The sequence below is a fragment of the Mustelus asterias genome, chromosome 6 (genome assembly GCF_964213995.1).
Source record: "Mustelus asterias chromosome 6, sMusAst1.hap1.1, whole genome shotgun sequence".
NCBI classification, from domain to species: Eukaryota; Metazoa; Chordata; class Chondrichthyes; order Carcharhiniformes; family Triakidae; genus Mustelus; species Mustelus asterias.
Window position 1 is genome coordinate 110,349,463 of NC_135806.1, and position 26,955 is coordinate 110,376,417.

The 26,955-nt window shown below is 43.3% G+C and overlaps 2 protein-coding genes across 5 annotated transcripts in view; one reads left to right on the forward strand and one right to left on the reverse strand.

Moving 5' to 3' along the window:
* Positions 1 to 4,923, reverse strand: part of gfm2 (GTP dependent ribosome recycling factor mitochondrial 2) — a 49,048-nt gene extending 44,125 nt beyond the window's left edge. Inside the window, exons 1-3 of one of the 3 annotated variants that reach the window (XM_078214913.1) lie at positions 4,731 to 4,923; positions 1,625 to 1,728; positions 329 to 416 (exon numbers count right to left, since the gene is read on the reverse strand). In XM_078214913.1, coding sequence (XP_078071039.1) covers positions 329 to 416; positions 1,625 to 1,717 — 181 coding nt within the window. In that variant the 5' untranslated portion in view covers positions 1,718 to 1,728; positions 4,731 to 4,923. The remainder of the gene's footprint in view (positions 1 to 328; positions 417 to 1,624; positions 1,729 to 4,730) is intronic. The other 2 variants (XM_078214912.1, XM_078214911.1) reach the window with 2 other exon arrangements.
* A 77-nt stretch (positions 4,924 to 5,000) lies between these two features.
* Positions 5,001 to 26,814, forward strand: nsa2 (NSA2 ribosome biogenesis homolog (S. cerevisiae)). Of its 2 annotated transcripts, none has more exons than XM_078214915.1 (7): positions 5,001 to 5,162; positions 5,737 to 5,924; positions 14,044 to 14,194; positions 16,855 to 17,034; positions 19,947 to 20,058; positions 24,605 to 24,685; positions 26,570 to 26,814. In XM_078214915.1, the coding sequence occupies exons 1-7, from the start codon at positions 5,160 to 5,162 to the stop codon at positions 26,635 to 26,637; spliced, it is 783 nt and encodes a 260-aa protein (XP_078071041.1). In that variant the 5' UTR covers positions 5,001 to 5,159; the 3' UTR covers positions 26,638 to 26,814. The 2 variants fall into 2 exon arrangements, with proteins under 2 accessions (XP_078071041.1, XP_078071042.1); XM_078214916.1 differs by lacking the exon at positions 26,570 to 26,814 and having other exon boundaries at positions 5,009 to 5,162; positions 19,947 to 19,983; positions 20,016 to 20,058.
* Positions 26,815 to 26,955: the final 141 nt, after the last annotated feature.

Consider the following 26,955-nt stretch of genomic DNA (forward strand, 5'->3'; position numbering starts at 1 on the left):
CTTGTAGCCACAGTATTTATATAGCTGATCCGGTTCAGTTTCTGATCAATGGTCCCCAGGGTGTTAATAATGGTGGATGTTAATAATGGTGCCATTGAATGTCATGGGATGATAGTTCGATCCTCTCTTGTTGGAGGTGGTCATTGCCTGGCACTTGTGTGGTGCGATGTTACTTGCCACTTGTCAGCCCAAGCCTGGATATTTTCCAGGTCTTGCTTGCATTTGGACCTAGACTGCTTCTGCATCCGAGGAGTCGTAAATGGTGCTGAACATTGTGCAATTATCAGGGAACATCCCCTGACTTTATGATGGAAGGAAGGTCACTTACCTGGGAGAGAGCTGTACCTCCTGTTGAAAATACCTTTTACTTTCCTTCTGCTGTTATGAGAAATCCTGACACAGCAGCGTGGAAGGCACTGAAAATACAGAACAATTGATTAGCTCAATTCTGGTTGTATTGTTGGTAAAAAAGAAAAAATTGAATTAGCGCATGTAACTCAAGTTGAAGAGTATGCAAAGGTGTGGCAAGCTGAATAGCACATAGAACATAGAACATTACAGCGCAGTACAGGCCCTTCGGCCCTCGATGTTGCGCCGACCTGTGAAACAAATCTAAAGCCCATCTAACCTACACTATTCCAATATCATCCATATGTTTATCCAATGACCCTTTAAATGCCCTTAATGTTGACAAGTCCATATAGGCCCTTTCTACACTGTAGATTCAATGGTAGCAGACACATTATTGGAAAGGTTTCTATTGTTACAACGTGGAGGTTGACCCCCTTTTTAGAAGTAACACCAAATCCCCCAAAGAGGAATACCTCACCTTGTAATCTGTTAATAATGTGTGGGAAGGTGTGAACTCTCCTTCAGTAACATTTAGTGGTTAATTAACAGAATACCTGACACTTACTTCAAAATGAACAAGTAACAATTTATTTATTTAGCTAACAGGGAACTTTAACTAAACAAGTAACATACCGAATAAAATAAGATTCTAATGGAATGCTGTTCAAATAAATACTATATCCATTCATTAACCAAAAAAAAAATAGAATTTAGTCACTCTCAAAAAATATAAAGCCAGGTTTTGTGTCTTTCAGGACCTTCTGGAATTTCTTGGTTGATTCCTCTGTCTGCAAGTTCTTTCTGATTTGGTACCTTTTGCTAGTGAGATGGCGAGTTCTCTTAAGAGATATCTGAGAGCTGCTCTCTCCTTCTCGAGGCTTGAGAGGTGGCAGTTCCTAACTCCTGTTTTCCCCCCTTGCACTCTCTTTTATACCTGTGATGAAGTATCAATTTTCCTACAATAGAAAATGATTTTGTCCAAACCATCAAATTCAAATGTTATAGGTTCTTGGTGTCTGAGTGTCTGCTTTTTAAAACATTCAAATGCCTGAAGCCTGTTACCAAGGAACCCTGCTGCCTGGCCTTGGATACAAATGTTTCAGTCTGGGACCCCAAATGCACCTGCATTTTAAACCTCCAGTCACTGAAACAAAACACCAGCTTCTAAAGGGACCACACAATATTTTTTTCCCTCTAACATTTTTACATTCTTTACATCTTTACAAACTCAATTTCGCAACACTATGTTAAAATTTAAAATGTTAATCTTCACCACATGATGTGTACTGGACGAGCGAATCCCAGTTAGCAGCAGTTCCATCACAAATCGCCTCATTTCCTCCTTGTTATTGGTCAAAATCTTCATGCAAAATAAACCTATAAGATAAAAGAACACTCATTATCTAACCTGTATTTAGCAGTGACTTCCAATATCACAGCATTAAATATTGTTGTACATAGAACATAGAACAGTACAGCACAGAACAGGCCCTTCGGCCCACGATGTTGTGCCGAGCTTTATCTGAAACAAAGATCAAGCTATCCCACTCCCTATCATCCTGGTGTGCTCCATGTGCCTATCCAATAACCGCTTAAATGTTCCTAAAGTGTCTGACTCCACTATCACTGCAGGCAGTTCATTCCACACCCCAACCACTCTCTGCATAAAGAACCTACCTCTGATATCCTTCCTGTATCTCCCACCACGAACCCTATAGTTATGCCCCCTTGTAATAGCTCCATCCACCCGAGGAAATAGTCTTTGAACGTTCACTCTATCTATCCCCTTCATCATTTTATAAACCTCTATTAAGTCTCCCCTCAGCCTCCTCCGCTCCAGAGAGAACAGCCCTAGCTCCCTCAACCTTTCCTCATAAGACCTACCCTCCAAACCAGGCAGCATCCTGGTAAATCTCCTCTGCACTCTTTCCAGCACTTCCACATCCTTCTTATAGTGAGGTGACCAGAACTGTAGGCAGCAAAACGCTTGGGGAATGAAGTCACATTTCAAATCGACTGTGGTGAGATTTGGGTCAGTTTCAATCTTTTCATATTTAAATGTAACAGTTTAAATATGTTTAATATTTTCAATTTTCGTCTCCTGAAAATAGAAATGCTGTGACTGGTTTCAGGGATGAGTTATGAAAACAGATTGAAGAAGTTAGATACATAGAAATTAGGAGCAGGAGTAGGTCATTCGACCCTTCGAGCCTGTTCCAACATTCAATATGATCATGGCTGATCCTCAATCTCAACACCATAGTCCCGTTCTCTCCTCATACCTCTGGACGCCTTTAGTTTCTAGAAATTGGTCTATTTCCTGTTTAAATATAGTCAGTGATTTGGCCTCCACAGCCTTCAGTGGTAGAGGATTTCACAGGTTCACCACCCTCCAAGTAAAGAGGTTGCTCCTCATCTCAGTCCTAAATGGCCTACCCCGTATCCTCAGACTGTGACCTCTTTTTCTAGACACCCCAGCCAGAGGAAAAAACATCCTTGCATTGTCTGTGTAGCCCAGTCAAAATTTTATACGTTTGAATTCGATCTCCTCTACTTCTTCTAAAGTCCACTGAATACTGGCCTAATCGACTCAATCTCTCCTCATACGACAATCCTGCCATCCCAGGAATCAGTGTGGTGAACCTTTCTACATTCTCTATATGGCAAGTATATCCTTTCTTAGATAAGTAGACCAAAACTGCACATAATACTCCAGGTGTGGTTTCACCAAGGCCCTTTACAGCTGCAGTAAGACCTTCTTGCTCCTGTACTCAACACAACGCAATTCCTCTTGCAATTAAGACCAACATAACATTTGCCTTTTTAACTGCATGCTTAATTTCAGTGACTGGTGTACTAGGACATCCAGGTCCTGTTGTATGTCAAAATTTCCCAATCTATTACTATTTAAATACTACTCTGCTGTTCTGTTTCCCCGTTCAAAGTGGATAACTTTACATTTATCCTGCACGTTGCATGTATTTGCCCACTCCACTCACTCAAATTGTCTAAATCACATTGCAACCTCCTAACATCTAGTTTTGTGTCACCAGCAAACTTGGAAATATTACACTGGATAAAAGCAAATTACTGCGGATGCTGGAAAATCTCAGCAGGTCTGGCAGCATCTGTATGGAGAGAAAAGAGTTGACATTCCAAGTCCAGATGACCCTTTGTCAAAGCTCCGGAGCTTTGTCAAGCTGTCAGGAGCTTTGACAATGGGTCATCTGGACTCGAAACATCAGCTCTTTTCTCTCCATACAGATGCTGCCAGACCTGCTGAGATTTTCCAGCATTTTCCCTTTTGGTTGGTAATATTACATTTGCTTCCCTCACCCAAATCATTGATGTATATTGTTAATGGCTGGGTTAGTCACCATCTGCCACTTAGAAAAGGACCCATTTTATCCTACTCTCTGTTTCCTGTCTGCTAACCAATTCCCAATCCATGCCAATATGATACCCCCAATTCCATGCACTTTAATTTTGCACACTAACCGCTTAAGTAGGATTTTATCAAAGCTTCCTGAAAAGCCAAATACTTCACATCCACTAGTTCACCCTTATCTATTCTACCTGTTATGTCCTCAAAAAACTCCAATAGCTTTGTCAAACATGATTTCCCTTTCATTAATTCCTGTTGACTTTGTTTAATCCCGTTGATATTTTCTAAGTATCCTGATATTGCATCCTTTATAATAGACTCCAACTATTTCCCTACTACTGATGTTAGGCTAACCGGCCTTTTTTCCCCCACCCTCCTTTTTTAAATAGCGGGGTTACATTTGCCACCCTCCAACCTGCCGGGACTGCTCCTGAATCTACAGAATTTTGAAGATGATAAACAACGCATCCACTATTTTCATGACTACCTCCTTTAGTATGCTGGCAGAAACTGATAGCCAGGTTCCGCACACATGAGGACAGCCTCAACCGGGATCTTGGGTTCATGTCACACTATCTGAAACCCCCACAACTAGCCTGGACTTGCAAAGTCTCACTGGCTGTCCTGTCTGGAGACAATACGCATCTCTTTAACCTGTGCTAATGCTCCCTCCACTCACATTGTCTGTACCTTTAAGACTTGATTAGCTGTAAAGACTCGCATTCCAATCATTATTCTGTAAATTGAGTTTGTGTCTTTATATGCCCTGTTTGCTGTTTATGAGCAGATCTCCCACTCACCTGACGAAGGAGCAGCGCTCCGAAAGCTAGTGGCGTTTACTACCAAATAAACCTGTTGGACTTTAACCTGGTGTTGTTAGACTCCTTATGGGATGTAGATTATCAGGCTTTTAATAAGACTGGTGTTTAGCATCATCTCTAATATTTCCAGAACCCGAGACCCATCCCCCAATGTTCCAGAATCTGACCCTTACCTGAACTAACAAGCTGTCCCTCTCGTCAACCCCCTCACCTCGCTGCCATTCTTCCCATTCAAAACATCCCATTCCAGAGCAAAAGATAAATTCCGTTCATGGATTTCACCAGTGGAAATTAACAACCAGCACTGGAGGAAGTCACCACCGCGCCAGGATGACCTTTTCCGCAGGATGAACGCCCGCTTTGCGCGGTCCTCCCACTTCGTCACCTCTTGCCTCCTTTGCGCCTCCTTGTTTTTTTTCAGTTGCCTCTTGGCCCAGGTCGCCGCTCTTTGGCTCCCTCTTCGAATAAGATGGCGGCGGAGTGAGTGGGGCCTGGAGGATTATCTCGTGTTACCGACAGAGAGAGAGAGAGAGAGCGCGCGCGCGATCCACCCGGGACGAGCGGTTCAGCTGCGGTATTAGAGCGAGACTGAGAGCAGCAAGATGGTGAGTGAGAGACTGAGGTCCGGGAGCGGGGAGAATGTGAGCGATAAACACGCACTGTCGGCCCAGGGGGGGACGCACACCCGTCGGTGACACAGGGTGGTCAGTACTGCTGCCTCACAGCGCCAGGGACCCAGGTTCGATTCCTGGCCTGGGTCACTGTCTGTGTGGAGTTTGTACGTTCTCCCCGTGTTCACGTGGGTTTCCTCCCACAGTCCAAAAGAGGTGCTGGTTGGGGTGCATTGGCCGTGCTAAATTCTCCCTCTGAGTACCTGAACAGGCACTGGAGTGTGGCGACTAGAGGATTTTCACAGTAACTTCATTGCAGTGTCAACGTAAGCCTACTTGCGACACTGATTAACTGTCTCACTACGCCCCCCCCCCAATTCCCATCTCCTTCCCTCCAACCCCTGCCCTGGACTCCCATCTCTTGCAAGGCCAATATTTATTGTGGATATGCACAGAAAATTGGCATCTGTTTATTAAAATTTCCAATTATACAAATATTTTCTGTGAAGTAGCAGGCTGCAGGGTTTTGTGCGTGTATAATAAATATGTTCCTTCTGATTGAAAACAGCCACAGAACGAACACATCGAGTTACACCGTAAGCGATATGGCTATCGCCTGGACTACCATGAAAAGAAAAGGAAGAAGGAGAGCCGTGAAGCGCATAAGCGCGCTCACAAAGCCAGGAAGATGATCGGTCTTAAGGCCAAATTGTACCACAAACAGCGCCATTCAGAAAAAATACAGATGAAGAAGACGTAAGTATCACTCTTAAACTACCCGCTCACCAACTCATCATCTGAATGCATGTTTTGGACATTTTTAATACCTAGCTTCCTTTTTTCCAATCTAGTTGAGGTAATGGATTTAAAATAATGCTGTAGAATTTGCTTAAGTTTACCGTCTGCATTAGTATCCATAGAAATTTTATGATGTAGTCTCATAGTCACAGAAGACTAGTCATATTTGAGAAAATAGGATAAAGTAAATGCTACTGATTGATGTTTTCCAAAAATACAATGTAGTTTTAAATGAATCTGCTTTCTTTTGAAGGGGTAGGATCGCAAACTTTGTCAATGTGCACAATTTTAGTAATGTGAATCACGTGTATTAAAACAGTAGTGTAGAATCACATTCATTTTGATAAATGAACTTTTATGAACAAAATGTGTGCAGGTTGAATAGGACACCAAGGTTGTAAGAGGAAATAGTATCAGAAAATCCTGGAAAAAGCTCAGCAGGTTTGGCAGCATCTGTGTAGGGAGACAAATGGTGTTGACGCTTCAGATTTGTGACTATTCGTGAGAAGTATTAATTGGCGGCACAGTGGTTAGCACTGCTGCCTCTCAGCGCCAGGGATCCAGGTTCAAATCCCGGCTTTGGTCACTGTCTGTGTGGTGTTTGCACTTTCTCCCCGTGTCTACGGGTGCTCTGGTTTCCTCCCACAGTCCAAAGATGTGCGGGTAAGATTGACTAGCCAGGCTAAATTGACCCTGGTGTCAGGGGGATTAGTAGGGTAAATGTGTGGGGTTATGGGGATGGGGGGTACAGACTCGATGGGCCATATGGCCTCCCTCTATACTGTAGGGATTCTATGATTCCAAGTGGGAAAAGTTAGAGGTGTAAATTTGGTTTGAGTCATTCAAAATTAGTATCAAACCTGCTTTGGGCGCACATTGTTGTTTCTTTTCTTTCCCTGTCACCTATGGTCCATTGGCTCTAGAAGACTATTTTTTTTCTGGTGGCACAGTGGTTAGCACTGCTGCCTCACAGCATCTGGGTTCAATTCCAGCCTTGGGTGAACTCCACTGTCTGTGGAGTTTGCATGTTCTCCCCAAGAATCACCGGACTCAAAAGGTTAGCTTTATTTTCTCTCCACAGGTGCTGTCAGACCTGTTGAGATTTTCCAGTATCTTCTGTTTTTGTTTCAGATTCCAGCATCCGCAGTAATTTGCTTTTTAACTGAGGTTGTTTTCCTGGCTAGGGGATCTAGAACACGGGGGCGCAGTTACTGGGTCATTTGGGACTGAGATGAGGAATCTCTTCACTCAGAGTTCTGAATCTTTGGGATTCTCTACCCCAGAGGGTTGTGGTTACTCCATCATTGGATATGTTTAAGACTGAGATAGATAGACGCTTGGTGTCTCAGTGAATCAAAGGATATCGGGAGTAGGTAAAGATCATCTATGATCGTAATGAATGACGGAGCAGGCTCAACACTCGATGGTTTATTCCTGCTCCTATTTCTCATGTTTTTGAACAATCTGATCAAAACAGACAGTAGGGAGATCAGGAGAGGTGTGGAAAAGGTAATTTTGGATCTTGGCAGGATCAATCTGGAAACTGTTCCTGTATGTGCAGGGGTCGTTAGTGAGTGGAAAATGGAGATGCGGTCTCCAAGGAGAGGGAAGAGGCTGGAAGTGCTCTGGTTACAATGAAATAAGATTAAAACCACAAATGCGGCACAGTGGTTAGTACTGCTGCCTCACAATGCCAGGGACCTGGGTTCAATTCCCAGCTTGGGTCACTGACTGCCGAGTCTGCACATTCTCCCCGTGTCTGCATGGGTTTCCTCCGGGTGCTCTGGTTTCTCCCACATTCTGAAAGACGTGCTGGTTAGATCGGTGCTAAGGGAAGGACAGGATTGGCAGCTTAACATTCCAGGATACAGATGTTTCAGGCGGGATAGAAGGGGATGTAAAAGGGGTGGGGGAGTTGCACTACTGGTTAGGGAGAATATCAGAGCTGTACTCTGGGAGGACACCTTGGAGGGCTCATACAGCGAGGCAATATGGGTAGAGCTCAGGAATAGGAAAGGTGTAGTCACAATGTTGGGGGTTTACTATAGGCCACCCAATTGCCAGCGGGAGATAGAGGAACAGATTTGTAGGCAGATTTTGGCAAGATGTAAAAGTAACGGTTGTTGTGGTGGGAGATTTTAACTTACCGTATATTGACTGGGACTCACTTAGTGCTAGGGGCGTGAATAGGGCAGAGTTGTAAGGAGCATCCAGGAGGGCTTCTTGAAACAGTATGTAGATAGTCCAACTAGGGAAGGGGCCATACTGGACCTGGTATTGGGGAATGAGCCCGGCCAAGTGGTCGACGTTTCATAGGGGAGCAGTTCGGGAACAGTGACCACAACTCGGTAAGCTTTAAGGTACTGATAGATAAAGATAAATGTAGTCCTCAAGTGAAGGTGCTTAATTGGGGGAAGGCTAATTACAACAATATTAGGCAGGAACTGAAGAATGTAGATTGGGGGGAGATGTTTGAGGACAAATCCACATGTGGCATGTGGGAGGCTTTGAAGTGTAAGTTGATAGGAATTCAGGACTGGCACATTCCTGTAAGGATGAGTATGGCAAGTTTTGGGAACCTTGGATAACGAGACATATTGTGAGTCAAAGAGAAAAAGGAAGCATTTGTCAAAGCTAGGGGGCTGGGAACACACGATGCAAGTGTGGAATACAAGGAAAGTAGAAAGAAACTTAAGCAAGGAGTAAGGAGGGCTAAAAGGGGTCACGAAAAAGCATTGGCCAGCAGGATTAAGGAAAAACCCAAGGCTTTTTATAGATATATAAAGAACAAGAGGGTAGCCAGGGAGAGGGTTGGCCCACTCAAGGACAAGGGGGGGAATCTATGCGTGGAGCCAGAGGAAATGGGTGAGGTATTAAATGAGTACTTTGCGTCAGTATTCACCAAAGAGAAGGACTTGGTGGATGATGAGTCTGGGAAAGGATGTGTAGATAGTTTGAGTCATGTTGAGATCAAAAAGGAGGAGGTATTGGGGTTCTTGAGAAACATTAAGGTAGACAAGTCCCCACGGCCTGATGGGATATGATAGATAGAATCCCTACAGTACAGAAAGAGGCCATTCGGCCCATCGCGTCTGCACCGACCACAATCCCACCCAGGCCCTACCCCCATATCCCGACAGATTTACCCACTAATCCCTCTAACCTATGCATCTCAGGACACTAAGGGGCAATTTTTAGCATAACCAATCGACCTAACCCGCACATCTTTGGACTGAGGGTAAGGGAGCTTGTTTGTGCACTAATTTATTTAATAATTTTTCAGTTAAATTTGTGAAAAAAATCGGAGGTTTTTTTTCTAAACAGGAAATAGGCCCAGCAGCAGCCTGGGAAGGTTTTGGAGGGTTTAAAAGTAGGCCGCACCTTTGAGCGGGCAGCGTCGTTAGCGGGCAGCGGAGTGAGCAGGGGACAGAGTGAGAGCTGAAGGGCTTTGGCTCACAGGGCTTCGGTGAAGGCGAGGAAGGTTGTTTGTTTGTTTTTCTTCGGTTACACCCCCTTTTTGTTTTATCTCCCAAAAACTAAAAAGGACATGGCTGGTATGAGTGGGAGGCCAGTATACTGCATTCGGTGTGGGATGTGGGAGTTCCTGGAGACAACTTGCCTCCCGGAAGTCCATATCTGTGCCAGATGTGTGGAACTGCAACTCCTGAAGGATCGTGTAAGGGAGCTGGAGCTGAGGCTCGATGAACTCAGTTTAGTTAGGGAAAATGAGAGAGTAATAGATAAAAGTTATAGTCAGGTAGTGACACCAGGGTCTCGGAAGGAAGACACGTGGGTCACAGTTAGGAGGGGTAATAGTCAGAAGGGTGATGTGCCAGAAAGTACCCCAGTGGCAGTCTCCCATAAAAGAAAGGGATGGGCAACAGATGGGAAAAGGGAAGGGAGTGAGCAGTCTGTGGAGGGATCCCCTGTGGTTGTCCCCCTCCAAAATAGGTATATTGTTTTGGATTCTGTGGAGGGGGATGACCCTCCAGGGGTAAGCCACAAGGACCAGATCGCCTCCACGGAGACAGGCTCAGGGGTCCGGAAGGGAAAGAAGGGGTTTAGGAGAGCGATGGTTGTGGGGGACGCAATGGTTAGAGGCACGGACAGGCGCTTCTGGTCGCCGCACTACCAGAAGGACGTGGAGGCATTGGAGAGAGTGCAGAGAAGGTTTACCAGGATGTTGCCTGGTATGGAGGGTCTTAGCTATGAGGAGAGATTGGGTAGACTGGGGTTGTTCTCCTTGGAAAGACGGAGAATGAGGGGAGATCTAATCGAGGTATACAAGATTATGAAGGGTATAGATAGGGTGAACAGTGGGAAGCTTTTTCCCAGGTCGGAGGTGACGATCACGAGGGGTCACGGGCTCAAGCTGAGAGGGGCGAAGTATAACTCAGACATCAGAGGGACGTTTTTTACACAGAGGGTGGTGGGGGCCTGGAATGCGCTGCCAAGTAGGGTGGTGGAGGCAGGCACGCTGACATCGTTTAAGACTTACCTGGATAGTCACATGAGCAGCCTGGGAATGGAGGGATACAAACGATTGGTCTAGTTGGACCAAGGAGCGGCACAGGCTTGGAGGGCCGAAGGGCCTGTTTCCTGTGCTGTACTGTTTTGTTCTTTGACTGTGGGAGGAAACCGGAGCACCCGGAGGAAACCCACCAGACACGAGGAGAATGTGCAAACTCCACACAGACAGTGACCCAAGCCGGGAATCGAACCCAGGTCCCTGGAGCTGTGAAGCAGCAGTGCTAACCACTGTGCTACCGTGCCGCCCATATACCCCAGAATACTGAGAGAGGCAAGGGAGGAAATTGCTGGGGCCTTGAGAGAAATCTTTGTATCCTCACTGGCTAAGGGGAGGTCCCAAAGGATTGGAGAATAGCCAATGTTGTTCCTTTGTTTAAGAAGGGTAGCGAGAATAATCCAGGTAATTACAGGCCGGTGAGCCTTACATCAGTGGTAGGGAAATTATTGGAGAGGATTCTTCGAGACAGGATTTATTCCCACTTGGAAATAAGTGGATGTATTAGTGAGAGGCAACATGGTTTTGTGAAGGGGAGGTCGTGTCTCACGAACTTGACTGAGTTTTTCGAGGATGTGACGTAGATGATTGAGGGTAATGCAGTGGATGTTGTCTACATGGACTTCAGTAAGGCCTTTTGACAAGGTCCCTCATGGCAGACTGGTGCAGAAGGTGAAGTCGCATGGCATCAGAGGTGAGCTGGCAAGGTGGATACAAAACTGGCTCAGTCAAAGAAGATGGAGGGTAAAAGTGGAAGGGTGCGTTTCTGAATGGAGGGCTGTGACAAGTGGCGTTCCTCAGGGGTCAGTGCTGGGACCTTTGCTGTTTGTAATATATATAAATGATTTGGAGGAAAATGTAACTGGTTTGATTAGTAAGTTTGCGGCCGACACAAAGGTTGGTGGGTTTGCAGATAGCGATGAGGACCATCAGAGGATACTGCAGGATATAGATCGGTTGGAGACTTGGGCGGAGAGATGGCAGATGGAGTTTAATCTGGACAAATGTGAGGTAATGCATTTTGGAAGGTCTAATACAAATAGGAAATATACAGTAAATGGCAGAATCCTTAAGAGTATTGATAGGCAAAGGGATCTGGGTGTACAGGTACACAGGTCACTGAAAGTGGCAATGCAGGTAGAGAAGGTAGTCAAGAAGGCATACGGCATGCTTGCCTTCATCGGCTGGGGCATTGAGTTTAAAAATTGGCAAGTCATGTTGCAGCTTTATAGAACCTTAGTGAGGCTGCACTTGGAATATAGTGTTTAATTCTGGTTGCCACACTACCAGAAAGATGTGGAGGCTTTGGAGAGGGTACAGAAAAGATTTACCAGGATGTTGCCTGGTATGGAGGGCATTAGCTATGAGGAGAGGTTGGAGAAACTTGGTTTATTCTCACTGGAACGACGTAGGTTGAGGGGCGACCTGATAGAAGTCTACAAGATTGAGAGGCATGGACAGAGTGGATAGTCAGAAGCTTTTTCTCGGTGGAAGAGTCAATTACTAGGGGGCACAGGTTTAAGGTGCGAGGGGCAAGGTTTAAAGGAGATGTGCGAGGCAGGTTTTTTTTTACAGAGTAGTGGGTGCCTGGCACTCGTTGCCGGGGGAGGTCGTGGAAGCGGATAAGATAGTGACTTTTAAGGGGTGTCTTGACAAATACATGAATAGGATGGAAATAGAGGGATATGGTCCCCAGAAGGGTAGGGGTTTTAGTTAAGTCGGGCAGCATGGTCGGTGCAGGCTTGGAGGGCCGAAGGGCCTGTTCCTGTGCTGTAATTTTCTTTGTTTTAGATGTGTTGGCCATGCTAAATTCTCCCTCACTGTATCTGAACAGGTGTTGGAGTGTTGCTACTAGGGGATTGTCACAGTAATTTCATTGCACTGTAATGTACGCCTACTTGTGACTCAGAAAATAAACTAAACTTTAAGTGAGGACAGTTCTCCTGAGCTGCACAGTGGAGGAGAGGAGTTGGAGGGTGGCTTCCTATACTTGGGTTGAAATGAATGACAGTGTAGGAATAGAAAACTTCTTTGGAAATTCAGCTGTACCATGAAGCATAAATTTTTAGAAAAAACAAAATTCTGTGTGCTCGAGATCTGCAATTGAAACAAAGTGCTGGAAAACCTCAGCAGATTTATTTTTGCTAGCTGTAGACATCGCTAGCTTGGGCAACATTTATTGCCAACACCTAATTACCCTTGAGATGGTGGTGGTGAACCGCTGTCTTGAATGAGTGCTGTCTATCTGGTATAGGTATACCCACAGTGCTGTTAGGAATGGAGTTCCAGGATTTTGACCCAGCAACACTGAACAATGATTTAGCTCCAAGTCAGGATGGTGTATGGCTTGAAGAGGAACTTTAATATGGTGGCATTCCCATCTCACCGGGTAAGGATGGCAGAATTCCTTTCCTAAAGGACATTAGGGAACCGGGTGAGGTTTTACAATAATCACCATTACCGAGACTGACTTTATATTCAAGATATATTAATTTGAATTCAAATTCCACCAGCTGCTGTGGTGGGATATGAACCCATGTCCTCAGAGCAATAGTCTGGACCTCTGAATTGCTAATCCAGTGATATTACCTCACCTACGTCTGACAGCATCTGTGGAGAGAAATAGGGTTAACATTTCCAATCCAATATGGTTCCTCTTCGGATCTGAACGTTACACCCAGCTGCTGGCTGTCTGTTGTGAATGTGAAAAAATCATTTTTACTATTTGAAGGACTGAATTTTTCTGGTGCTGTAACCAGCATTCCTCCCTCAGCTGATCTTGGGCTTCAACTCCACTTTTGCACCCGTTCCCCATATCTCTCAAGTCCCTGAGACTAAAATCTGTCTGTCTCCGCCTTCAATTTATTTAATAATAATGGAAAAAGAGTAAAGAAAAGATGTTGAGCCAAATGAGCTATTGGGGAGGGATAGTCAAAAGCTTGGCGAAGGGGAGGGGTTATAACAAGGTCTTTCAGGAGGAGAGATAGATGCTGATGCGAAGGGCCTTCTGGAGGAAATTGGATAAGGTGGAGCCTAGTTGAGCAAAGACATGACCACCAGTGCTGGGGCTGAGGGGTGCCAAGTATGGTGGAACCAGAGAGGGTGCAAGAGAAACATTGTTGTGTTTGGCTGGAGGAGGTTACAGAGATGGAGTGAGACAGTCATTTAAGGATGGGAATTTTAAATTGGAGGAGTTGGGAATTTAGAACTAATATAATCAGCAAGAACAGGAATAATGGATGAGTCCTGTCTAGTTCTGTAATTCTTCATGGCCTAGCCCTCAAATCATATTTTAAGAAAAGTATTATTGTGTATTACATGCACCATTCTTGTCATCATGCTCAACTGTTTTAGTTCCCTATGTTTAAACTCACCTTGAATGTTGAATAAATTCATCTTTCTCTTGTGATTAACATACTGGTCTTTGATTAGGGAGTCCCTTGGAGGAAGTATTTACACAGGAGCATTAACCTCCAAAAGCAACAAGAAATATATTTTTTAAAATATCACTCGTAATTTCACATGAAACACATATTAATTTCATCTCCACAGCCTCAAAATGCACGAACAGAGAAACACAAAACAGAAGAAGGATGAGAAGACACCAGAAGGAGCCATACCAGCCTATCTACTCGACAGAGAGGGCCAATCCCGTGCCAAAGTCCTGTCCAACATGATCAAACAAAAGAGAAAAGAGAAAGCTGTAAGTGAACCGTCTTGTGTATCGTTGACTCTAGATGTTGAATCTGCAGGTCTCTGTTTCTTGAACGTATCTGTACAGGTGTTTGAGGGAAATATTTGTTTTGAGGTTTCAGCTTTGGCTCATTACAATCTTGACGGTGGTGGGTAAAGTCCCACTACAGGCTTTGTGAACGCATAAGCTGACACTACTTCGTGCAGTACCAAGGTAGTGTTACTGTGGGCGAGGCCCACTCTTTTGGACAGGGTCCTTTTTACCCTTTCTGATAGATATAAAATATCTTAAGGTTCTATTTGTAAAAGAGGAAGGGAAAGCCAGTGTCCTGGTCAACATTTATCCTCCAGTTAACACTGCTAAAGTAAATCACCTGCTTGTTTTTCTCCGTGATGTTTGTAGGGCCTTGCTGTGCACATTGGTTGCTACCTTTCCCATGATAGGTCAGTGAATATGCTTCAAAAAGTATCTTTGGGTTGTCCTTAGATTGTGAAAGATGCTTTTTAAAAATGCAAGTTATTTTTGTTTCGATTTAGTAAAACACATACATACCTGCCTTACCACTGGGACCAGTTTGTATACAGCTGGATTTAAAGACTGCTGTCACCAACATCGTGGTGCCACAAATCAAGGGTGCTGCAGCATTATTTATAATTTTTATAGTATTTCATCACAAGAAGAGGGCAGGGAATCCCTTTCGAAGGATAATAGCCTCTAATTCTCTTGTGGCCCACCTCCGTATCCCTCAATCCTATTCCAACTAAACTGCTGATCATTCAATGTCCTTTCATGGCTCCCATGTCAGCTGATGTTGTAATCAGTTCTCTCTTCAGGTATTGTCCCTCCCTCCTTTAAATCTCCTGTCATCAGCCCTCCAAAAAAAAACCCTTGACCCCACTGCCCACACAACTACCAACCCATCTCCAAGTTGTCATCTTCCAAATCCATTCCCATTTTCCCAGATCTCCATTCTTAAATCCCTCCAATCAGTTTTCCGCTCTTACCACAGTAACAAAGTCACAAATGAAATCCTATGTAACTGTGACAGTTAAACTCTTCCTTCTTGACCTGTCTGCAGCCTTTGATGTGGTTGACCACCCCTTCTCTTCGAATGCCTCTCCACTATCATCCAGCTGGGTGAGATTGCCATCGCATGGTTCCATTCTTATCTATCATTTTTCCTGTTTCCACATCGTTCCCTCTGATGTCCCCAAGTATCTATCCTGGTCCTTCCTATTTCTCATCTACATGCTTCTCTTGGCAACATCATCCAAAGGCACAGTACACTGATGACATCCAACTCTACCTCACCCCCACCTCTCTTAACTTCCCCCATTCTTGCAAAATTATCACATTGTTTATCCAACTTCCAATGCTGGATGAGCAGAAATTTCCTCCAATTAAGTATTAAGAAGACTGAAGCTGTTGTTTTCGTCCTCACTCCAAACTCTGTTCCTTAGCTGCTGACTCCATCCCTCCTCAACAAGAGTCTGAGATTAAGCCAGTCAGTTTGCAACCTTGGTGTCACACTTGACCCTGAAATGAGCTTCTGACCTCCTCTTCCTGCCAGCACAAAGAGTGCCTATTTCCACCTCTGTAACATTGCCTGACTTTGTCCCGTCTCAGCTCATCTGCTGCTGAAACTCTCATTCCTGACTTTGTTTCCTCTAGCTTCAACTATTCCAATACACTTCCTGCTGATCTCTCCCATTCTACCCTCCATAAACTGGAGGTTATTCAAAACTCTGCTGCCTGTGTCCTAACTTGCAGTTATCACCAGTGTGTTTGTTGTTCTACATTGGCTCCCAATCGAGCAATGTTTTATTTTAAAATTATCAACCTTGTTTTCAAACCCCTTATCCTTCCCTATCTCTGATCTCCGACAACCCTCCCAAGGCTTCATTCTATGATCATCTTGCTGGTGCCAGTACAGAGCGAGACTGCGGATAGTTGGGAACCTGTCTCGGGGGCAGGGAATTCAGATGGTGTTCGTAAAGCAGAAGTGGAAATGAATAGGGTTGGGAAGCATTTTCTGATCAGGGCCAGTGTGATCTCCTGGACTCGTTTCGATCGCCACAGGGGGTCGGAGAGGAATTTCCCAGATTTTTTTTCCCCATATTGGCCCTGGGGTTTTCACTCTGGGTTTTCGCCTCTCCCTGGAGATCACATGGTCTGGAATGGGGGGGTGGGGGTGAGTTAATAGGTTGTGATGAACAAAGCATCGTAGCTGTGAGGGACAGCTCGGTGGATAGGATATTAGGATGTAGATAGGCTGGAAAATTGGGCGGGGATCCTGGATTCAGGATTCAATCCTGGACCGGGGAGCGGCGCAGGCTTGGAGGGCCGAAGGGCCTGTTCCTGTGCTGTATTGTTCTTTGTTCTATATCTGCATTCGCAATTGTTCCACCTTGGTGGCCACACCTTCAAGCTTTGGAATTCCCTTCCTATACCTTTCTGTCTCTTCCTCATTTAAGACCCTCCTTAAAACCCACCTCTTTGACTAAACTTTAGTTTTAAGCTAAACCAAATATTTCCTTATTTGGTTCGGTCTCATGTGTTTTATAACGCTCCTGTGAAGTACCTTAGAACGTTTTATGACGTTAAAATTGCTATATAAATACAACTTGTTTCAATGATTCATAATCTTTATGTAAATTATTCTTTGGTAGGGTAAATGGGAAGTACCTTTGCCAAAAGTCCGTGCCCAAGGAGAAACTGAAGTCCTGAAAGTTATCCGCACAGGTAAACGGAAGAAGAAAGCTTGGAAGAGAATGGTGACTAAAGTTTGCTTTGTCGGAGATGGATTCACTAGGAAACCTCCTAAATATGAAAGATTCATCAGACCGATGGTGAGTTAAAAAACCTGACTGGAAGAGAAGGTTATTGCACATTTCAACTTTGTACAAATTATACAAGTAGATTCAGTTAAAGTTTTAATAAGAATGAGTATAAAGAATTAATAAAGGCTCAGAGCACTGAGGAAGGACAAGTTAGATAGGAAATAAGGTGAAGTAACTCTTTCAGGGGCTCTTGGGAGATTGGTACAGGATTTATTTTCCATTGAGACTATCTGGCAGGGAATATTTGATGCAAATACTACCTCAGAAAAGCAGCCAGCATAATTAAGGACTCCACGCACCCTGGACATACTCTCTTCCAACATCTCCCGTCGGGAAAGAGATACAAAAGATTTATATAGATGATCTGGAGGAGGGGACGGAGTGTACGGTAACGAAGTTTGCAGACGACACAAAGATAAGTGGAAAAGTGAATCGTGTGGAGGACGGAGAAGATCTGCAGAGAGATTTGGACAGGCTGAGTGAGTGGGCGAGGATATGGCAAATGGAGTATAACGTTGAGAAATGCGAGGTTATACACTTTGGAGGAAATAATAACAAATGGGATTACTATCTCAATGGAAACAAATTAAAACATGCTACCGTGCAAAGGGACCTGGGGGTCCTTGTGCATGAGACGCAAAAGCCCAGTCTGCAGGTACAACAGGTGATCAAGAAGGCAAATGGGATGTTGGCCTATATTGCGAAGGGGATAGAATATAAAAGCAGGGATGTCTTGATGCACCTGTACAGGGCATTGGTGAGGCCGCAGCTGGAATACTGTGTGCAGTATTGGTCCCCTTATATGAGGAAGGATATATTGGCATTGGAGGGAGTGCAGAGAAGGTTCACCAGGTTGATACCGGAGATGAGGGGTTTGGATTATGAGGAGAGGCTGAGGAGATTGGGTTTGTACTCGTTGGAGTTTAGAAGGATGAGGGGGGATCTTATGGAGACTTATAAGATAATGCGGGGGCTGGATAGGGTGGAGGCGGAGAGATTCTTTCCACTTAGTAAGGAAGTTAAAACTAGAGGACACAGCCTCAAAATAAAGGGGGGTCGGTTTAAGACAGAGTTGAGGAGGAACTTCTTCTCCCAGAGGGTGGTGAATCTCTGGAATTCTCTGCCCACTGAGGTGGTGGAGGCTACCTCGCTGAATATGTTTAAAGCGCGGATGGATGGATTCCTGATCGGTAAGGGAATGAAGGGTTATGGGGATCAGGCGGGTAAGTGGTACTGATCCACGTCAGATCAGCCATGATCTTATTGAATGGCGGGGCAGGCTCGAGGGGCTAGATGGCCTACTCCTGCTCCTATTTCTTATGTTCTTAAGTCTGAGGATGCATATCAACTGACTCAAAAACAGTTTCCTCCCTGCTGCCATCAGACTTTTGAATGGACCTACCTCGCATTAAGTTGATCTTTCTCTACACCCAAGCTATGACTGCAACACTACGTTCTACACTCTCTCCTTTCCTTCTCTATGTATGGTATGTTTTGTGTAGCACACAAAAAACATTACTTTTCACTATACTAATACATGTGACAAATCAAACCAAAAGGGAGAAAAGTAATTTTAGAAGTCTGCAATAAACTACCAAATCTAAACAAAACACAGTACTCTGGAAAAAAAATAGGAAAGCAATACTGATAGATTCAATCAACTTGATATAGACTTGGAACATCCAGGCATCTAAAATCTGAATTAATTAATAGGAAACAAGCTAGTGTGATTATTTTCAATAAAAATGATTTTATGATAAACCCAGGAAACTAGTTCTCCTAATTCCACATGAAAGTCAACTACATAAGCTGATGATTGGGGTAAAATTTGGACATGGATAGGGAAGTAACTGGAAGAGAGAGATCAGTGGCTGATACTAAAGATCAGCCCAAGCTTAAAATGTGCAGTCAGTCTAGAACTCAATACAACGCTGCCATCATGATCTCCGACTTCGATTTGACAATCTAGTCTAACTCGGCAGTCTGTTCCCCTGATTAAATGTGGTTACTAATTGGTGATGTTGGGTTGCAGGAATGCACTGAGTGGACAGCCTCTAGTGTTGGATCAGGGACCCTATTGTTTCTGGTCTGCAAAAATTTGGTCAGGTGTGTAGACGGTCCTACAGTTGGGGAGATTGTACAAGCTGAAGAAGCTGCAAAAGTGCTACTTCAGTTCAGTTGTGGAAGGTCCAAATACTAGAAGAAAACTGGGACTCAGTTGTTTTGATCAAAGAAGCAGGGGGCAGCTTGGAAGAAGATATGGGAGTTAAATAGATCATATCCAAGCATTGCAGGCAGTAATTAAAGAAACAAATTACACAGCACGACTAGATTGTCAAATCAGTTTGTGATATTAGCATTGTATTGATTTCTAGACTCTTCTCACTTTTGAATATTGCTTTTAGCACTAACCATGAGGTACGGTAGAACCATACAAACCCTGGAATTTGTGTAGGGAAGGGAGACAAGGCTGGTCAGCAAGCCAAATGTAAAGAAAGGTTGGGGGGATAAAGTTCACAAGGTGATACCTTGATACAAGATGCTAAGTAGAATTTAAAAAAAAAATTAATCCCATACAATACTTCAAGATAAAACACAATTGCAGAAATGGGGGTATCTCGCAAGTTTGGAACACATCGCGAAACATTTCTTCCAGTTGGGGTAGTGGAGGCAACAACAAAAATGAAGTGGTAGCTGGATGCTTTGGAAATCATATGTTCCTATGAAGAATTAGCCAAATGACCCTTATTTCTGTACTTATTGTTGACATGCAGTGATAAATCATTGTTGAGTTTAGCTGTTTATCGCATCAGTTGAAAACAGTTTAACCAGTTAAAATATAATGTTCAAATGTAATTTCTCATTTGTGATTCCTTCAGTAAAAGAAAAAAATGGTCTGAATTGTAATTATTGTTGTGCAGGGCTTGCGTTTTAAGAAGGCCCATGTAACCCATCCAGAGCTCAAGGCCACCTTCTGTTTACCTATACTTGGTGTTAAGAAGAACCCATCATCACCGTTATATACAACATTAGGTAAGCAAATAAAATAATGTATAGACTTTGTTCCCTAACTAATTGCAGCAAGAATGATTCAAGTTGATTTCTTTCTTGGTGAAGTACCTTATCTTCTAAATCTGTTTGCAATCATTCTGTGATGGCAATAATAGTTGTGAGAGCAGAATTGCTAATGCGTAGGGTTTAAAATCCTGGAGGGAATGTGGTCCCAAATGCTCACTGCAGGCAGTTCCTCAGGTTAACTGCTGTTCAAATTGTTTTTAAAGGTTTCTATTTCTAATAAAGAATGGTTTGAATAGCTTTTATTACAAACTGGTTATTTAATTTTTAAAAAATAACATACTACATAGAACATATTAGTACAGCACAGAACAAGCCCTTCGGCCCACGATGTTGTGCCGAGCTTTATCAGAAACCAAGATCAAGCTATCCCACTCCCTATCATACTGGTGTGCTCCATGTGCCTATCCAATAACGGCTTAAATGTTCCTAAAGTGTCTGACTCCACTATCACTGCAGGCAGTCCATTCCACACCCCAACCACTCTCTGCGTAAAGAACCTACCTCTGATATCCGTCCTGTATCTCCCACCACGAACCCTATAGTTATGCCCCCTTGTAATAGCTCCATCCACCCGAGGAAATAGTCTTTGAACGTTCACTCTATCTATCCCCTTCATCATTTTATAAACCTCTATTAAGTCTCCCCTCGGCCTCCTCCGCTCCAGAGAGAACAGCCCTAGCTCCCTCAACCTCTCCTCATAAGACCTACCCTCCAAACCAGGCAGCATCCTGGTAAATCTCCTCTGCACTCTTTCCAGCGCTTCCACATCCTTCTTATAGTGAGGTGACTAGAACTGCACACAATATTCCAAATGTGGTCTCACCAAGGTCCTGTACAGTTGCAGCATAACCCCACGGCTCTTAAACTCCAACCCCCTGTTAATAAAAGCTAACACACTATAGGCCTTCTTCACAGCTCTATCCACTTGAGTGGCAACCTTTAGAGATCTGTGGATATGGACCCCAAGATCTCTCTGTTCCTCCACAGTCTTCAGAACCCTACCGTTGACCCTGTAATCCACATTTAAATTAGTCCTACCAAAATGAATCACCTCACATTTATCAGGGTTAAACTCCATTTGCCATTTTTCAGCCCAGCTTTGCATCCTATCTATATCTCTTTGCAGCCTACAACAGCCCTCCACCTCATCCACTACTCCACCAATCTTGGTGTCATCAGCAAATTTACTGATCCACCCTTCAGCCCCCTCCTCTAAGTCATTAATAAAAATCACAAAGAGCAGAGGACCAAGCACTGATCCCTGCGGCACTCCGCTAGCAACCTGCCTCCAATCCGAAAATTTTCCATCCACCACCACCCTCTGTCTTCGATCAGACAGCCAGTTACCTATCCAATCGGCCAACTTTCCCTCAATCCCACACCTCCTCACTGTCATCATAAGCCGACCATGGGGGACCTTATCAAACACCTTACTAAAATCCATGTATATGACATCAACTGCCCTACCTTCATCAACACACTTAGTTACCTCCTCAAAAAATTCAATCAAATTTGTGAGGCACGACTTGCCCTTCACGAATCCGTGCTGACTATCCTGGATTAATCCGCATCTTTCTAAATGGTCGTAAATCCCATCCCTAAGGACCTTTTCCATCAATTTACCAACCACCGAAGTAAGACTAACTGGTCTATAATTACCAGGGTCATTTCTATTCCCTTTCTTAAACAGAGGAACAACATTCGCCATTCTCCAGTCCTCTGGCACCATCCCTGTGGACAGTGAGGACCCAAAGATCAAAGCCAAAGGCTCTGCAATCTCATCCCTTGCCTCCCAAAGAATCCTAGGATATATTTCATCAGGCCCAGGGGACTTATCTACCTTCAGTTTATTCAAAACTGCCAGGACATCCTCCCTCCGAACATCTATTTCCTCCAGCCTATTAGCCTGTAACACCTTCTCTTCCTCAAAAACATGGCCCCTCTCCTTGATGAACACTGAAGAAAAGTATTCATTCATCACCTCGCCTATCTCTACTGACTCCATACACAAGTTCCCACTACTGTCCTTGACCGGCCCTAACCTCACCCTGGTCATTCTTTTATTCCTCACATAAGAGTAAAAAGCCTTGGGGTTTTCCTTGATCCGACCCGCCAAGGACTTCTCATGTCCCTTCCTAGCTCTCCTAAGCCCCTTTTTCAGCTCGTTCCTTGCTAACTTGTAACCCTCAATCGAGCCATCTGAACCTTGTTTCCTCATCCCTACATAAGCTTCCCTCTTCCTTTTCACAAGACATTCCACCTCTTTCGTGAACCATGGTTCCCTCACTCGGCCATTTCCTCCCTGCCTGACAGGGACATACCTATCAAGGACACCCAGTATTGTTCCTTGAAAAAGTTCCACTTTTCATTAGTGCCTTTCCCTGACAGTTTCTGTTCCCATCTTATGCCCCCCAATTCTTGCCTAATCGCATCATAATTACCTCTCCCCCAATCGTAAACCTTGCCCTGCCCTACGGCCCTATCCCTCTCCATTGCAATAACAAAAGACACCGAATTGTGGTCACTATCTCCAAAGTGCTCTCCCACAACCAAATCTAACACTTGGCCACCCGGTTCATTTCCCAGTACCAAATCCAATGTGGCCTCCCCTCTTGTCGACCTATCCACATATTGTGTCAGGAAACCCTCCTGCACACACTGCACAAAAACTGCCCCATCCGAACTATTTGACCTACAAAGGTTCCAATCAATATTTGGAAAGTTAAAGTCCCCCATGACAACTACCCTGTGACCCCCACACATATCCATGATCTGCTTAGCCATTTCTTCCTTCACATCTCTATTACTATTTGGGGGCCTCTAGTAAACTCCTAACAACGTGACCGCTCCTTTCCTATTTCTAACCTCAGCCCATATTACCTCAGTGTGCAGATCCCCCTCGAAGTGCCTTTCTGCAGCTGTTAAACTATCCTTGATTAACAATGCTACTCCTCCACCTCTTTTACCAGCTTCCCTACACTTACTGCAACATCAATACCCCGGAACGTCCAACAATCATTCCTGTCCTTGTTCTACCCACGTCTCCGTAATGGCCACAACATCGTAGTCCCAAGTACCAATCCACGCCCCAAGTTCATCTACCTTGTTCCGGATGCTCTGGAACTATTTCAAAGTGTTCAATAATTAGGATGTTGAATCAAATTGGATCCTGTATTCCTTGTGTAAAGATTGTGACGTTGGTGTACCTTTGAGTTTAAAAAAAATCATATTCTCTGCAGTTGTAAGCAGGCCTTTTTGGTTTCAGTGTTGCTGGGATGTCTGGAAAATTCCTTTTTATTGCGACTTCAATGGCTTAAATGGAGCTTTGGTTATTTTTGCTATGGGCCTCAAGTACTTTCTGACCACTGCTTTATGACCCTGCATTGTTAGGAGGAAGACTGGTAGCAGGTCATGTGTTTTTGGTATCGTAGTAAATTTAAGGTTTCATTTTCTGTTTGACTGCGGGCTGCAGTTTTAGTTTAGAAAGAGGTGGGCATCAAACTGGAAAACAGTGTTTCTCTCTCCTTGGTTTTGAAAATTCTGCTGTTAGCTGGAAGCAAGGTTCCTAGCCTTCATGCAGAGAACATGATTTTAAAAACTCAAAGATACACAAACATCACAAATGTCACAATCGTCACAAGGAATACAGGATTCAATTTGATTCAACATCCTAATTATCGAACATTTTGAAATAGTAAGTTATTTTTAAAAACTTTTTTAAAAAAAAATTAAACCAGTTTGTAATAAAAGCTATTCAATCTGCTGTTGGCGGTTAGCTTGCCTCGAGAGAGTGTGTGTGTGTGTAGTTTTGTTTGATTGATTCATTATATTTGTTAAGGTTTATACAATATCATTGGTCTTTTGTTTGTAATTGGTAAAAGTTATTGCTAATTTTCTTTCTATACATGTTAACTATATTCTTAAATAAACTTTGTTTGAAAAAAGCTCCCTAGTGGGTCATTTGAATCATACCTGAAGTGAGACATATATGCTTATCCTCGCGAAATTCGAAATGTAAAACTTATGATCCAGGCGAACTTCGTAAAACACTTGAGTTTCTGACCTTGAATTATAACAAGATCTACCTGTAAATTCCACATCCATTCATACTCAGTGTATAAATTGACTTCTAATTTAAAAAAAAATTTCAAATATATTAGCATATTTTATCCACATTCAGCTGCTATTTATTTTAATTGGACATTCAGTTAAGGCCTACATAAAGATCAGGAAAGAAAATTCACATTTTGGAATTAGAACAGAAACGAGCATCTTAATTCCAAGAGTGTCAGTTGAGTCCTCAGGAAGATCAAAGTCTAAAAGCAACTTAACTACTATGTCTGTCTATAGTTTTAACAATGTGTAAGTCATTTCTCAAAGCAATCACGCATGTTCAGTCTTCAATTTCAGGTGGTTGGTAGCAAGGGTGGGTAGTTCCATGGATGTTTCATCTGTTTCTCTAGGATGTTAAGAGATTGTCAACATTTGTATTTCCCTGTAGGGGTTATTACTAAAGGAACTGTCATTGAAGTGAACGTAAGTGAGCTTGGCTTAGTCACACAAGGAGGCAAAGTTGTCTGGGGTAAGTTCGAAACAAATATTTTCTACTTGAGACTTTAATATTGGAATGGACATGAAGCTTTTTGGTACCATTGTTAAAATGCAACATACTAGGGATTAGGAATTCTGTAATTTCTATCATTTGAGGTGGTCTTTCTGTTGCATAGTTTCACCCCATTAAACTTCACTATTGTGAAGCAACAAATATTTTGTAAATTATACAAATTGTTGCTAATTCCTTGGACTTCATCTACTCACTGATTCTTCACTTGAAAAAGACGACTGCTGTTTGTGGCATATGGTGGCATTTTTCTTTCTTTCTTCTCCTTTGTCCACACTTTCCAGTTAACTCAATCTCATAAAAGATTACAGTAAATTCTCACAAGTTGCTTCACTTTAAGTCATTTTGCTTTTAAAGTTGTTTACTCTTTAGGACTTTTTCCCCTATCTATGCCAACATTTTTGATTTTACATAGTCTGCACTCTGGCCCCCCCCTTTGCACTGAACACTGGGTTAGCCACTGCTATGTTTTGATACCAAAGCTGCCATGCCACTGGAGGCCCAGGCTGTGGTGAGAGCAAGGCCTGAGATTCTGAGTACAGGGCAGAGATGAGAATCTGATGGTCACTGATCAGGTTGATGAACTGCTTCTTCTATGGACACCACATCTGCATCCCTCTTTCCACACCTCCCCCATGCCTAATCGGAAAAGTGATCTAGGCTGTGCAGATAGAAAGAAGAGGGTGGGAAAGGAGCAGAGGACAAGAGTGGGAAAAGAGAAAAGTTAAGCTGAGTTTCAGAAGTGCTGTGGGTGAGACACAGAAGCTGTGCTATTTGGGGCTAGTTTGGGTGATTTAATGTTATCGAATTTCAATGTCTGGTATTCTGTTCTATTGAGCGATTTATTTTGCAACTTAAGCAAGGTAGGAATGCACAGTACTACACATGTAGAATGCATTATTTCAACTTGTACATTGTTTTTTTTCTGGACAAGAAATGTCTGAAGGAACCTAACTCCACCTTTACTTTTGATTTCTATGGGAATCCACGAGTCACTCTGTTTCACTTAAAAGTCACAATGTTCAGGGACATGACCACAACTTGAAGTGCTGTATTTGTTTGTGAAATAGGAAACAAAGGAAGTGGGTCTTTTCCTTCTGAATAGCCAGTCCCTCTGCTATTGTTTCAATGTTACTTTGCACATTTACAACTTCTATGACAGCAACATTAAATTCTGAGCCTTCCAAAGCCTGGGGAACAATTCCCTCACGGCTTTCTCTCCAATGCCATCTTTAGGTTTCTCATGAGGGTACAGTTGTGTTGTTAGCCTATTTGGAAACGTCAAAATGGGGCTCATTTCTCTTGTTTCCTCCAAGAGGTGCACACTACTGTTCCACCATCAATAGGAATTGCGTACTGGGATTGACTTTTTATAAATCAGTTGTGCATTGGTCCCATAAGTGCAGCATGATGGGTTGTAGTTCCATCTTGTATTAGACTGCTTCCACATTAATTGTATGTAACTCGTTTTCTTCATGTTAATTGCTCTCATTGTGCCTAATACTGTAACCACCTGCCAGCAATGTGGGCTGCCACTATAAATGCCACTGCCCACATGCTGCATTTCAAACAGCTGGCACTCTGCTTGGCTAATGGGGATATTAATGTTGCTACATTGCATTTTAATAAATAGTTCCAAATTTATTAAAGTACAATGACTATGGATATAGGAGTCTGTAATAACTTCAGGGGGGTTGGTATTTTGCTCATGAATCGTGTGCATCTCGGATACAAAAAACAACTTGTGTGATGTTTTGTAATTTAAACCACTTACTGTGCAATATCTATTTAACTAAAGCACTGTGTGCAATTGTTAGAACTAATGCATTTTCTCTTCCTTTTCAGGTAAATATGCACAAGTAACAAATAACCCAGAAAATGATGGCTGCATTAATGCAGTTTTGCTAGTTTAAATCACCAGAGCACAGAACTGTGACGTGGATGTTAAACCGACTTGGGGACCTGACTATATTTGATCTCTGATGCAAGATCCACAAAAAAAAACAGCATTTTGTACTTCTGTATTTTTGTTATTTATGAATCAGCTTAAAATGATGAAAGTTGAGAGAGAATAAAGAACCATCTTTCAATTTTTTTCTGTAAGTTCTGGTTTTTATGATTGTGTATTTAACAGAAGTCAGCAAATTGCCAGTGTGGTATAGTCATCCTGAATACCGGTGATGAGCTTCCACTGTTATTAATAGGAGTTATAAATTCAGCAGTGGTTAGCA

What these genes read in the sequence shown, in the direction of transcription:
- nsa2 (XM_078214915.1), top strand. An exon ending in AAAATACAGATGAAGAAGAC is followed by an intron (nt 5,925 to 14,043) that starts GTAAGTATCACT and finishes TCATCTCCACAG; the next exon opens with CCTCAAAATGCACGAACAGA. An exon ending in ACCGTTATATACAACATTAG is followed by an intron (nt 20,059 to 24,604) that starts GTAAGCAAATAA and finishes ATTTCCCTGTAG; the next exon opens with GGGTTATTACTAAAGGAACT.